Source organism: Fukomys damarensis, unplaced genomic scaffold (assembly GCF_012274545.1).
Source record: "Fukomys damarensis isolate Sample0158 unplaced genomic scaffold, DMR_v1.0_HiC HiC_scaffold_19, whole genome shotgun sequence".
NCBI lineage: Eukaryota > Metazoa > Chordata > Mammalia > Rodentia > Bathyergidae > Fukomys > Fukomys damarensis.
The window spans coordinates 65,911,721-65,925,949 of NW_022900931.1; the positions used below are offsets into that span (position 1 = coordinate 65,911,721).

At 56.3% G+C, this 14,229-nt stretch overlaps 1 protein-coding gene across 1 annotated transcript; it reads right to left on the reverse strand.

Moving 5' to 3' along the window:
* Nucleotides 1-3,029: 3,029 nt before the first annotated feature.
* On the reverse strand, nt 3,030-7,036 carry LOC104873786 (kallikrein-14). The gene is made up of 5 exons (XM_010640614.2): nt 6,880-7,036; nt 5,999-6,170; nt 4,115-4,368; nt 3,873-4,009; nt 3,030-3,361 (listed from the first exon to the last, which is right to left on the reverse strand). Exons 1-5 carry the CDS (start codon nt 6,917-6,919, stop codon nt 3,203-3,205), a joined length of 762 nt encoding a protein of 253 aa, XP_010638916.1. The 5' UTR covers nt 6,920-7,036; the 3' UTR covers nt 3,030-3,202.
* Nucleotides 7,037-14,229: the final 7,193 nt, after the last annotated feature.

Genomic DNA, 14,229 nt, shown 5'->3' on the forward strand with positions numbered 1-14,229 from the left:
CAAGTTGTCATTTGTCATCTGCAAAGAAGCTGCAGAGGCACAATGGGGAAAGGCTGGTCTCCAATAAATGCTGTGAAGAAAACTGGATGTCCATGTGGAGAAAACGCACTTGAAACCCTTTCTTAAACCATATTAAAAAACAAACTCTATTTTTTTTAAACAAACTATAAATTTATTAAGGACTTAAACATCAGACCTGAGCCTGTACAACTAGTAGAACACAAAGAAGCTGCAGAGGCACAATGGGGAAAGGCTGGTCTCCAATAAATGCTGTGAAGAAAACTGGATGTCCATGTGGAGAAAACGCACTTGAAACCCTTTCTTAAACCATATTAAAAAACAAACTCTATTTTTTTTAAACAAACTATAAATTTATTAAGGACTTAAACATCAGACCTGAGCCTGTACAACTAGTAGAACAGAACTTCTTGACACTGGTGTGGACAGCGATTTTTTTTTATATGTCTTCAAAAGGTTAGGCAACAAAAGCAAAAAGTAGACACATAGGATGGTATCACACTGAAAAATTTCTATGCAGCAAGGGAAGCAATCAGAAAAGCAAAGAGCTAACCTACGGAATAGGAAAAATATTTGCATATACTTGAAAAAGAGTTATATTCAAAGTACATAAAGAACTCAACTTAATTGCAAGAAATCAAATAACCTAAAAGAAAAAATGGGTAAAGGACCCAATCAATCATTTCTCAAAAAGAAACCGAGTTGAGCATGGTGGTAATTGCATCACTCAGGAGGCCGAGGCGGGAGGATCACTGTGAATTTGAGGCCAGCCTGGGCTACATAGAGAGACCTCGTCTCACAACAAACAAACAGATGGACAGAATGGCTAATGGTATATCAAAAAGTGCACAGGAGCTGGGAATCGTGGTGCATGTGTTTAATTCCAGCTACTTGGGAGGCTGGATCATGAGTGCGAGCAACTTATCAAAGGCCTGTCTCAAAAACAGGGCTGGGGGTGTAGCTCAGTGGCAGAGCGCTTGCCTAACATGCAGGAGGTCCTGTATCCCCAGTACTGGAAAAAAAAAGTGCTCAGTATCACTTAACAATTATCAGATAAATATAAATGAATACCACAGTGAGCGAGCATCACCTTGCACCTGCTAGGATGACTGGGATGAAAAAGACAAGAGACAACAGTGTGGAGAAGGATGTGGAGCAAAGGGAACCATTGTACATTGTTGGTGGGAAGGTAAATAAACAAAGTTACTATGTAAAAGCACTAAGGAGGCTCCTGAGCAAATTAAAAATAGAACCACTACACGATGCAACAGTCCCACCTCTGGGTATGTGTCCAAAGGAAACAGAATCAATGCCTCCAGGAGAGACCTGCACTCCCAGGCTTGCTGCTGGGGTAATCTCCACAGCCGAGGTGGGGACACAGTCTAAGGGAGTGTGATGGAATATTGCTCAGCCTCAGAGAAAAGCCAGGCCAGGTGGCGCATGCCTGCAGTTCCGGCACTCTGGGTGGTTGAGGCAGGAGGACTGCCATTTTGAGGCCAGCCTGGGAGATTAGAAACTTAGGGAGATCTTGTCTTAGAAAGAAGGAAGAGGAAGTGCTGTGGTGTGTGCCCAAGTGTGTGTGTGTGTGTGTGTGTGTGTGTGTGTGTGTGTGGTCCTGGGGTTTGAACCCAGGACCTTCTCACTGAGCCACCCCTAGACTGTTTTATTTTGTATTTTGAGACAGCATCTTGCTGGGCTGCGCTGCCCAGGTTGAGCTCAAACTCGTGATTCTCTTTTTTTTTTTTAATCTTATTTAATTTTTAATTAGCATGTCTGAAGTACATAGTGTTTGCATTTCTTATGTAGAGTTGGTACCTGTATGATACATCTTTAATTCCTTTTTCATTCCCCTCCCCTCCCTTTCCTCCATCTCCTGATCCCCTTCCCATTTCAGAAAGATCTCCTACTTCCTATTATCTATCTTTCATTTTGTTCTTACCTATAACTTGGGTGTCTCAAAGAAAAACCATCTGATATTTAAGCATGCTTGTTCGATTTATGTTACTTAACATTAAGGTCTCAAGGTGCACTCATTTTTCCACAAATGACTCAAGTTTATCCTTCTTTATGACAGAGTAGTACTCCATTGTGTGTGACTACCACATTTTTTTATCCATTCACCTATTGATGGACATACAGGCTGCTTCCGAGACTGAGCTATTATGGATTGTGCTGCTATAAACATGGGAGTGCATAGATCACTGTAATATGATGTCTTCAGCTCTTTTGGGAAGGCACCCAAAAGAAGGGGAATAGCTGGCCATCATCAAGAAATCAAAGAAGGCTGGCAGGCCTGTGAAGAAAAAAACCTTCTATACTTGGTGAGACGTGAACGGGTACAACCCGCTGTCGAAGAAGTCTCTGTGGAGAGTCTAGAACTAGACGAGACGCTAAAACTAGACATAGCACTTGACCAACTACTCCACCTGTGGTCCTCCTGCCTCAGTTTCCAGTGTTGGGATTAGAGGCACCTAGCACAGCTCCTGGCTGGAATCCAGGGTCACTGAGGCGGGGATTGTGAATGACTCATTCGCAGCTCTCCCTCCCGCTCCTCCGACCACACCTGGGAGGTGCTCGGAAGACCTACCCTGCCTGGAACGCCCGTGACAGCAGCAGTGAGAATGACAGCCCTGAGACACAGGGTCCACCGGGCCAGCGCACCTCGGGAGCCACCCACCGGGCCCACTGGGGTCCCATGGCTGTGGGGAGGGGAACTAGGAGTGGAGCGTGGAACTGGGTCTCAGGAGGGGATGGACTCCGCTGAGGCCACTCTGGGAGAGAGGGGGCGACGTTTGCAGTTTCCCAGAAACAGTAGCTCTTGAATCCAGCAGAGGAGGAGAGGCTCAGAGGCAGCCCTGGTCCAGGTCATACTGCAGGGCACCAGGCACGAAGGGGCGGCTGGTCCCCAGGAGCCACACCCATCCAGCCAGCTTGGCACTGGTCGGAGCACACGGGGCCCTGTGCACGAGCCTCTCCGGGGCACTCAGAGAAAAGAGGAGAGGAACTGGGGTGTACGGTTTTTATTGATGTTTGTTGGGATTTTAGACAGTAAGAGTTTTGAGGATTGTCTTCTTAGGGACAGTGCCAGCACGCACGGTCCCGTCTGTGCCCAACGGGTCCTGAGTGATGGTGACCTTGTGGGGGTGGGGGGAGAAAACCTGACCAACTGCTCCGGGAAAGAGGGTCAGGATGTAGGGCCCTGCACTGTTCTCTGGACCCAGCTGCGGTACTTGCACAGGTTGGTGTAGACCCCTGGGTAGCCAGCCATGGCGCAGCGCTCCATGCCCCAGGACACGAGGCCCTGGAGCTGTCCTCCACACACAAGGGGTCCGCCAGAGTCACCCTGAGGAGGAGGAGGAGGAAGGACAGACATGGAGACCCTGGTGTGGATGGGGCGTGAGGTACGTCGTTGTCCTCCCAGCACTAAGCCCGGTGGAGCAGGCCCGGCTCCCTCCCGCTGGGCCCCGTGCTGGCCTCTGTCCCTCGGCTCTCTCTCGGGGCTCCTTGCATTTTGCTGTCCTCCCGAACACGGTGTGTGTCTTTTTTCGTCTCCCCCACCTCTGCCTCTCTCAGAGGTGCACTCAGGTCTCCAGAGGTCCCAGCACAGTTTCCCAAACTCCCCTACAGGGGGCGCTGCTCGACGCCCAGTGGACCGCTGCATCCAAGTCCACCGACCCTAAGGAGTGCTGTCCTCTCAGGAGGAGGAACTGAGGCCTACAAGGATAAAGTCTGAACGGGTGCAGGCCTCTCACTCTCTGTCCCTGGGGTGTCCTTTCCCATACACCCCATCCGCTTTTCTGCTCCTGAGCTCCTAGACCCGAACAGCCCCCCATCCAGCTCCCGCCTGGCCTCACCTGACAAGAGTCCTTGCCGCCCTGGGGGACCCCAGCGCAGACCATGCCGGCAGTGATGGTGCTAGGATAGGCCCGCTGGCACTCGCCGTCCGAGACGATGTTGATATTCACGCATTGCAGAGCATTGGGGTACCTGGCTGAAGGTGGGGGGCACCAGAGGTCCTGACTGGGGTCTACTCTCCCTTAGCTCCCGCTCAGACCCGGGCTCCGGGCCCCTCCTGCCGGGATTCAGCCGTCTTTACCGATAGGGCTGGACGTAGTGCCCCAGCCGGACACATGGCAGGACGTCCCAGGGCTGGCGCAGGACCCGGCCAGGCCGATGGGTCTCACCGCTCTCCCAATCCGCGCTCGCCGGCTCAGCCACAGCAGCATCAGGTCACTGTCGTGCGTCCGGGCGTTGTAGCGGGGGTGCGGCACCTGGCGCTCCACACGCAGCACCTGCTGGGTGGCCTCCCACCTCCTCAGGTTGCTCTTACCCAGGGCAACGTGAAGGATCCTGGCCCGCGGCCCCCAAGAGTAATGCTGTTTACAGTCCGACCTGGGGACCCCTCCCCGGCCCACTTCTTCCCCTGGTGACCAGTTTTCCCCTAAGTCCAACCCTCCCGCCCCTGCTGCAGGCCGAGCATTGTCTGGGCTCCGGTGCGTCTCTTGGGCCTGGGCTGTTTCTCTTGGCCCGGCCTCCCCTGGGGCCCCTTGCTCTGGGGCTGTGCTCGGGCTCTTTCCTTAGGTATGAAGTGAGGGTTAGAATTCTTGGCTAAATTCCAGTGTCTGTCCGAAGCTCTAGACTCCTAAGTTATGGATCCGAGCTCTAAATCAGAACTGATATTCTGGAGCCAGCTCCATCCTGCTTCCACCTTGGGCTCCGGGCTCCAGACGTGTTCTAGTTTTGACTCTAGGTTAGGATCAAGATTCTAGATCAAGTCTGGATTATGGCATAATTTCTAGATTCTGATGTAAGCTTTCTGTTTTAGGATGAACCGGGGGTTTTATTTTGAGCTCTGCACTATGGCTTGGGTTTGGGTTCTAGATTCTGCTGTGAGCTTTCAGTTAAAGGGCAGGCTGTAGATCCCACGTGAACAGGAGACTGAGATCAAGCTCTGGGATCTTGACAAACTTCTTATGGTCTGGGTTTTAGATAATGGCTTGAATTCTGTGATCAGGTTGGGCTCACGGTTCTAAACATTGGTTTGAGCTCTTCTTTATAGGACAGATTCTGTTTCAGACCGAATGACAGTTTATAATCTGGGCTCTTGATTCTAGACTGGTCTGAGCCCTTGACCTTAGGTGTTCTCAAGGTTCTAGATGGAGTTCTAGGTTATGGTATGAATCCAAAGATCTAGAGAGCAATTTAAACCTGGGAGTTGTGTTCTAGAGTCTGTTCTGAGCTCCATTCTCTAGGTTCTAGACTGAACTTTGGTTTATGGCATCAGAGCTAGCTTACAGGCACTGGGTGGCCTCTAACCTGGATTTTAACTTCAAGGCTGGCGGCTGGGTTTTAAGCTCTGGTCCAAAATCTGAGAGGGGTTCTGGATTGTTAAGGAGCTTCAGATTATCATCTGAATTCTGGAATTTAATTGTGAGTTGGAATCTGGGTCCTAGACTTCTCAGGGGGAGCTGTAGGCTAGCTTTTGAATGAAGCCTGGGATCTGGAACAGGTTCCAGGCTGTGGTGCTAATCTTACAGTCATGTGTTCCAGCTGTAAAGTGGCTCTGGATTTATGTCTAGACTGTATTTTCTGATGTGGGCTTTGGGTTCTGGGTAGTGTTCTGAGTTCCTGAATGTAGACTGTGCCCTAAATCCAATTGCCAGTCTGGAACGGGCTATGCTAAGTCTCAATATGGAGCTTGGTCACTGGATGGATCTCCAGGTTATGTGTTAATCTCTAAACTGGTTTATGGGTTCCAAGGTGTCAACTTGCTTTCAGAAACTAAACTGGGTTCAAGATGAATGGGCTGGATTCCATATTCTGGGCTATATCTTTCACACTAAGATGTTCTCTAGATCCCAAATCAGGATCCAGCTACTCTGCTGAGTTCTACACAGGGCTCTGGGTTCTCAGCCCAGCTCGGGGGCTCTAGACCAGTCTAGAACTCACTCGGCATAGCAGTGGGGAGGGGATCACTCACGGGCGGGCGCAGTGAGCAGCAGTGATGACCCACTGGTCTGACAACAGGACCCCTCCACACAAGAACCGACGCCCAGGCCCCGACAGAAGAGCCACCTGCCACGGCTGGGAGTTCTGGACGCAGGTATAGCCACCAATTATCTTGTTATCGTCCTCTGGGCTCTGGGCCATGGCTGGGAGTAGACAGGGATGGGATGGAGAAAGCAGGTGAACGCACACTCTCCACCCCCAGCTCCCTGGAACGTCCAGCGGCCCAGGTGCCTTCCTTCCTGTCCAAGCCTCAGGCCACTCTGTTTCTTCCCCACCCAGCGGACTCCAACATTACCCCCGCCATTGCCCAAGACAAGCAGCGAGTCTGCACCTCTCCCTCAAGTCACCTTCGTGGCATCTGATGCGTCCACAGCCACCGCAGCCCCTACAGCCTTCGACCCAGCCCAAGGGGATCTCTAGCCTCACCGCTCAACATGCCAGTCCCTCCGTCCTCCGCAGCATGGCCCAGGGGCTCCCGGCTCGTCCCCACCTCCCCACTCCACGTGGCCCTCCAGGGTCCCACTCCCTCCACCCACCACGCACAACCACCCCGCCATGGCCACGGCCCCTCCACCTTCCTGCTGACCACAACCACTTTCCTGCGTTACTTCTCTGCTGACCTGCTCGAGGAGCGCTCTGTGGGACCCACACAGGACCTCAGACTTTCCCCGGTTCCTTGTTTATCTCACCGATCCCCTACCACGGCCTGTCCGCAAGCCCACCATTTCCGGCCACCTGGAGTCCCGCCGTCAGCCCCGCTCTCTCTGCAGGCCGCCCCCCAGCACCCTAATTCCCACAGCCCTTCCCCAGCTCTTCCCAGACCCTACCCAGGGGCCCGACCCGTTCTCTTACCTACAGCCAGGACCCGGAGGGCTGCCAGCAGGAGGAACATTCTGGGGCTGGCGAGGGCTTGGCAAAGGCAGAGAGAAAGTGGGACAGAAGGGAAGCCACAGAGGCCAGGGCTGAGGCAGCGGCAGGGCCACTCACCCCGAGACCCGGCCCGCGGAGACACTGCCAGGGCAGGGTCTGCAGGAGGATGCTGGGCCCCCGGTCCCCGCCTGGTGGCGCCACTCCCTGGTCCAGCGGGCGAAGCCTTTTATCCCCGCTCTGGGCCGCGGGCCCTGCCCCCGCCGCCCTTCTCACATTCCATTTTTATTGTCTGGTTTCCCTGCCAGGATTCCTGCTTCCCCTCTGCCCTTCCGCCCCTTTCTGGTCACAGAAGCAGCCACAGGTATTAACGAGCACCCGCCCTCGGAAGATGCTATAATTTGGGAGGAATCTGGGAAGGTCGGCCTGGGGCAGCGTGGAGGGGAGGGCGCCCGTCCGGGAGGCCTAGATTTGGGGGTGAAACCGGGGTGGGGAGCTCAGCAGAGGGGCTGGGATGCAGGAAGCCGCAGGAGCAGAGAGAGAGGCTGGGGTTGAAGGGGAGGTGAGCTGTGAAGGGAGAGACCCCAGGGCAGGGGATGGAGGCCGAGGGGCGGTGCTGCAGGGGAGAGGACGGGGAGGCCCAGAGACTGGAGAGGCCGCCAGGACAGGCGGGAGGCAGAGAGGATGCGGCCCCCGCACGACGGCGGCAGCGGGACGGAAAGGGACAGAGGCGGAGAAGGAACTGGGACAAATGGGAGAAAGGAAGGCACAGGACAGGACAGGCAGGTGTCCCGGAGCAATGGTTCCAACCGGTGAAGGGGACACAGACAGAGGGGCTGGGCATGCAGGGGACGGGGAGATGGCCCAGGATGGCACGGGAGGAGCAGGGACCTCAGCAGGGAGGAGGTCAGCACCAGGAGTGGCGGGCCCTAGCGGGGGCCTGCAGAGGTGTGGGGAAGAGCGGGGTACACAGGCCGGGCCAGAGCTGGAGGCTTGGGGAGAGGGACAGAGCCCAGGGAGAGGGTCAGAGGCCCAGGGATAACAGGCAGTGGGGTGATGAGGTGGGAGAAGGTCCCGCCCGCCTGTAGGGGGCCCTAGGCCTGGGGGCTCCCTCCTGTCCTGGGGGGGCCCTGCTCTCCACAGCCCCTCCCCCAGCCTCTTAAACGACCTAATGATTGTAATTTGTCTCTGGGCCTGGGCAGCCCCGTACCTGGGCCACGCAGTGACTCAGGAGGCTTCTGCCCGCGCGGTCCCTCATCTTCCCCGGGACGGGTTCCCAGCCACTTTCTTCGCGGCTGTGCCCACAGCCCCAGCCTTTTTCTGCCCGGGCACTGGAGTAGAATCCTCTGGGAACACAGGGATGGGAACGTAGGGATGGGGGGGCATGAGGAGCCGAGCTGCAGCAGTGTGAGGTGTGGGTCAGTGTGTGTGTGTGTGCACGTGTGTGCGTGTGGTACTGGGGAGGAACCCCAAAGCCTTCACACTGAGTTGCATCCCCAGCCTTTTTTATTTGTGCATTTTGAGGCAAGGTCTTGCTAAATTATTCAGGCTGGACTCAAACTTGAGGTCCTCCTGCCTCAGCCTCCCAGACTTCTGGGATTTCAGGGGTGCAACCCCCCTTGAGGTGAGCTGTGGGTCTTGATGTGGGAGTGGTTATCAGAATCCACACTGGGACGAAGTGATGCGGAACCCCACCCAGGTGGGTGTGTGCTCCCACAAACAGACCCAGCTAAGCGGTGGATGTGGGTGAAGCCTGCGGTCTACGTAACAGCGTGGCACCCACGCGGGCTTCCTGGTTTTCATATCCAAGACGGCCCCATCCGGGGAAGGCACGTTGGGCTCTGTGTTCTGCAGGTGTGGCTTCAGCTGAGTCTGTAATGAACTCAGAAAGTTAAACACAAAATAGAATTCTTCTTCCTAGAAAGGGCTGAGCTTAAGGGAAGGCCCTGGTGAGCCCAAGAGCGACCGGGAAAAGGCTGGGAGACGTGAAGAAGACCCTCCAAAGGGCTGCGGGCAAACAGGCGTCCGCCAAGGTGGCGGGGGTGTGCCTGTCGGGGGAAGACTTCGCAGCAGTTTGGTGACAGAGCTCAGAGTGCCGGACAGAGTGGGGGCCCAGACGGGCAGGGGCTGGAAGGGGCCAGGAGAGAGGGCTGCTGGGAGGAGAGGCGGTGACCCGGGAGGGAGGCTTGGGCCGGCGGGGGAGAAGGGGCGCAGACAGTAAGAAAGGAGCGGCTGGGGAGCCCGAGAACAAACAGGAGAACACACAGAAGTTTCCTGAGTGCTCTGCACAGCCGGGCACTGTGTGAAGTCTTTTCTGTTGCTGCTTGCCGTGTAGACGTCTAAGAAAATCACAACCCTTTGTTGTGGCACAATGTTCGTATGTTTATGATTTTAGCCATTTTCAGTGCAGCTCACTGGGGCTGAGCACACCCATCTTGCCTGCAGCCGCACCACTGTGCAACTCCCCAAAACATTTTCATGGTCCCCAGGGAAACCCGGCCTCCATTAAACAATCACTTTCTGCTTCCCTCCTTCCAGACCCTGAAACCATTTCTCCTTCTCCATGAACTCGACTCCTTCAGGTGCCTTGTGTAACAGGAATCATAATGTTTGTCCTTTCGTGGCTGGCTTATTTTACGTAGCATAATGTCCCCATGATTCACTCAGGTTGCAGCACTTTTTAGAATTTCCTTCCTTCTAAAGGCTGAGTGACGTCCCCGTGCGGACTTAATCACATTTTGTTTATCCAACTAAATTCTCTGTGTGGGTTAGCTTGCTCCCTCCCTCTTTTCCTTCCTCACTCCTACCTGCCTTCTTTTTCTTTCCTTCCCTCATTTAACAAGTATTTGAGTTATCTACTGTGCACCCACCCACCCACCCCTCATGTTTCTAGTTCCAGGGAAAACAGTAATGAACAAAACAGACCAAAAATATTCTTGAAGCGCCTCCAGTTCTTGAAGAGCCTCCAGTTCTTGAAGACAAAAAGAAAGGTGAATACAGTACATAATGTTAGGAGTGACAAGTGCTTAGGAAAGAAATGCACACAAAGGCCCTGTGGTAAGGTGCTCTGGTGAGTCCTCAGCAAGACCAGCGTAGCTGGAGCAGGGTGGAAGATGGTGTTGAGGTCATGGAAAGTCTGGGTTCCACAGGATACACAGTGCGTTGCCCCTGCTGCACAGACTGGGAAACTGAGGCTCGTCCGAGGCCACTCGGTGGAAGGCAGCACGCACTTTCCACACTTGTCCTAAGCCTCCCTTCTCTTGGCCCCGCACACGCACTTGCATGTGTCCAACAGGATTTGAATGCGTTCCAGATGAATTAACTCAGGAGCCTTCCCTGCTGGTGCAAGAACTTGGTGTTCCTGTTACCCGGTGGCCCTCGCCATAGGCACGGAAAGCGAGATGGCACTGGACCATTCCGCAGGTTGTGCAATGCGAAGAGACGGCTGTGGTGGTGGGGCCTGGGGTCTCGGCCACGGGGAGGTGGAGTCTGGGAAGCTGGGAGCCCCTCTGCTCACGGCCCTGACTCCCTGTGCCTCCACGTACCGGGACAGGCAGGTGGCCCAGGGGCCGGCACACACGGTATTCGATCTTCAGGAAGGCCTTAGAGGCCCAGGACTCCTGGGTGCTGAGTGCAGGGCGGAGACTGGCTTAACGGAAGCAGGCCGTGCAAGAGGCAGAGCCAGGACTCGAACCCAGATCAGCTGGGTGCTAAACTCCCCGACAGTGTCTCCCGATGGAGATGGAGCCCTGGCCCTAGGACAGGGTGTCCAGAGACGGTGTGTGTGGGAGGGCAGACAGATGCCCCTCTGCCTTCCCCGGGTCCCAGGGGCTCTGGCTTGGTGAGATTTTAGGGCTCCCCATGTGCTGTGCCTCAATTCTCTTTCCACCTGTGAGACAACACCTGGTGCCAACTCCCAGGTGAGGAGATGGGGCGGGGCCAGGGCCAGGTGCCCGCTGCTGCAGGGGAGCGAGCGGCAGGGCTGGGATTCCAAGCCAGCCCACCTGACACAGCGCCACTGTGCTTCGGTCCCATGCGGCTCTCCGGCCACCTCCTCGAAGTGTCGGAGTCAGTACCTCAGCTGCCAGGCGCCTGCGTGTGAACCTGGGGGCCCTGGGGCGCCTCCGTCTCTGACCCCACCGATGCCCGCCCAGCCCTGGGTCTCCTTCGTGTCCTCAGCTGCTCAGACCCCTGCCTCCTACCTCACAGTCCCCTCACCTTCGCTCCGGGACGGGGACAGCGGATCCACCCTCCTGTCCTCTCGTCCCCTCGCCACCGCCCATGCCCTGACCGCTCACCTGCACAGGCGGGACGGCATCGAGCTGGTCATTGCCACTTCCACCCTCGGCCGCCCCCCGCGGCTCCAGGGCATCGTACGCATCTCCACTGCCGCTGTAATAAACCCAGGCAACCGCGGCCCGCACCTGCCCTTCACCTTTCCGTAGGAACTGTGCTAGGCCCTCGGCACCTCTGAGCCCCTCTGAGCACCATCCGGCTGGTGCTCTCCTGCCTCAGGGCTGTTCCCACTGCCCGGGACTCACTGCCCACCGCTCTGCCCTTTCTCCTTCAGATCTCAGCTTGAGGCTCGCTTTCCCTCACCAGCGTTTGCTTCCAACGCGTTTCAGCCCCAGCCCGTTTCCTCCCTATTCCTTAATCTGTAATTGCTTCAAATTTGCTCCTTCTTGTGGCTGCATCTTCGTCTCTGTGGCACTGAGTGCTGCTGGCTACCCTCGCGTTTTACTCAATTACTCTCACAACTCCTGCCTCCCGAGACACGGCATCAGCTGACGGGGCCAGGGTCTGCAAGGCTCCACCCCGAGCCCCAGGCCTCAGTCGCACACTGGGGATTCGCGAGGACAGTGGCCTCTGCCTCCCCCTGCACCTGCCGGGCCCCAGAGCCTGGCCTGGTGAGAACAGGCCGCGAGAACGAGGCCACCCGGAGCCTGTTTCTCCCAGAACCTCTGCCTCCAAGGCTCTGCTCCCGCCTGCCTCGTGAGGCCTCCGGTCCTCCCGCCTGGGACAGCACCCGGAGGTGGCGGCGGGGGAGCCCGCTGTCCCACGCTGACACCCTAATGTCGGCCGGGGTGAACGCTCCCGAGCCCAGGGCCACTGCCTCGGCTGACACAGGGCGTCCGTCCACACGGGGTCCACCCTGGCCTCTGCCCAGCTGCAGGACCCAGGCTTCCCGGGGCTGCTGCTCTTGCCACAGCAATGGCCCTGCCCCCGAGCTTTGTCCTCCGTCCCCTCCGCCCTGTGCATAGCGGCCTCCACGTGCCCTCTCGGCCGGCCTCCGCCTCTGTCCTCTCCCTCCTGGCTCGGTCTTACTCATCCCGGTCGGGCTCACACGCCACCTCCTGCAGGAAGCACACGTAGCCCTGTGGTCCCGACCTGCCAGGTGCGTGCCCGCCTCCCGCACCGCCGACTGGGAGCCCGCTGAGGGCAGGGCCGTGGCTGACTCAGCTCTTTCCCCACCACCCCGCAGGGCCGGCCTGGGCGGCGGCAGGAAGTGTTTGCGGTGTGAACGAAGCCACGATCCTTATCTCTCCTCCCTTCGGAAAGCCAGCCCGTTCCCACCCTCGAACCCAGCGCCAGCCTGGGAGCTCACCTGCCCCGGCCTCCCAGGACGGGAGTCCAAGCTTTCCCACGGCTCTGCTCCGGCACAGGTCTTTACAGCCACCTTCTCCTCGGCCTCGCGTCCCCTACGTGAAAGCATGCGACACGCTCCCGTCCCCAACACCATACATGTCAGCTTCTTGTTTCCTTCACTCTGGCGAGGTCAGGTTTGGGTTTTGCTCACTGCTATCACAAATCGCACCCAATCAGTGCTTGCGGGATAAATGACCACGAGACTCTTCAGGTCAAAGTGTGCACGTTCCCGTGGGGCCTGGAGTCCAGGAGGGGCCCAGTCCCGCGGAGCTCCCATCCGACCCTGAAGACCTGCTGTCCCCGTCCACCTGCTCACCGGTGAGGACACAGCGCCCCCTAGTGGCCACAGCTGAGAAGGCAGCTTCTTAGGGTCTGCGGAGGCCTCATTGAGGCGGCAAAGCGCCAGGCTCCTAGAAACAGCAAGCAAGAGGGAAGTTGAGGCAGGACTGCGAGTTCGAGTCCAACCTGGACAACTGGGAGATTCAGGGAGCCACGAGCCCAGTTCCTGTATGGAGGTTGTGGTGTGAGGAAGCAAGCGCACAAGCTCAGGAAATGTCCGGCACTCTTCTAAGCATATTTATTAGCAATCCGCTGCCTCCTCATGTGCAGGGAGACTATGGAACAAAAAAGGTCCCTTGTCCCAAGCCACACTGTGACTCACTGGCACACCCACGATAAGAACCCGGGTCGTCTGGCTTTTGGAGGCGACAAAGCAATAGGGTCTACAGTTCCTGCTCCCTCTCTGCTGAGTGACCTTTGGCAAGTTACTTTACCTCTGGGCCACGAGTGTATCCATCAAACGAGGGGCAGATCCATCCCTCACATCACTGAGGCTAGGAGGAATTTGGCTGCTTCAGGAATCATCCTGGACAATCGATATTAATCATCTTTCACCCCCTACAGACCAGTCTCTGAACAGTATCCAGAATAAGTCCCCCCCCCCAGTTCATTAGTACATTTTAGGTACACAGTACAGTTACATTCATCATGGGGATCTTGTACCTTTACATGACAGGTCTTGGTTCTCAGAATAAGTTTTAAAAATTGGAAATTGGATGGACTCCAGGAACCAAAGCCCTCCAGACACTTTTAACCTCAGGGTTACAGCAAAATCCAAGACCTGGGAGTAGTGGCCTATTCATGGAATCCCGGAAGTCTCAGAGGCTGAGGAAGGAGGATCACAAGTTTAAGTCCAGTCTGGACAATTTAGCAAGACTGTTTCAAAATACAGACAGGAGGTGCTCCATGAATGTTTCTAGAGTGGAAACCTCACGCTGGTAGAACACCAAGGGCCGGGTGGGAGCTTCAAGGCCTCGTCTTTCCGCACCTCCCCAAACCAAGAGCCCTGTGGTGGCCAAACCTTGCTACGATCGGCCAAGTGGCCACCATTTAGTCAGCATGGCACCAAGTCCTTCCAACAGCACTTTGATTTTATTTTCAGAGAACAGGGAGGGTCAGGGAGCTTTAGTCACTAACCCAGGCTCACCCACAAGGTTCGGGTGAGGAGAGGGGTCCCCATAACATCCGGGTGCCTGGAGCCGCGTGGGGTGGGGATGAGACGGAGGTGCGGCCTGCCGGGCCGGAAACACTGGCAGGGAGGCGTCCAGAGGGCGACCTTGACGACCCGTGCCGCCCTGGGGGTGACTTTGCCGATTTCCCCACAGCCACCAGCGCACCCTGAGCCGCGCC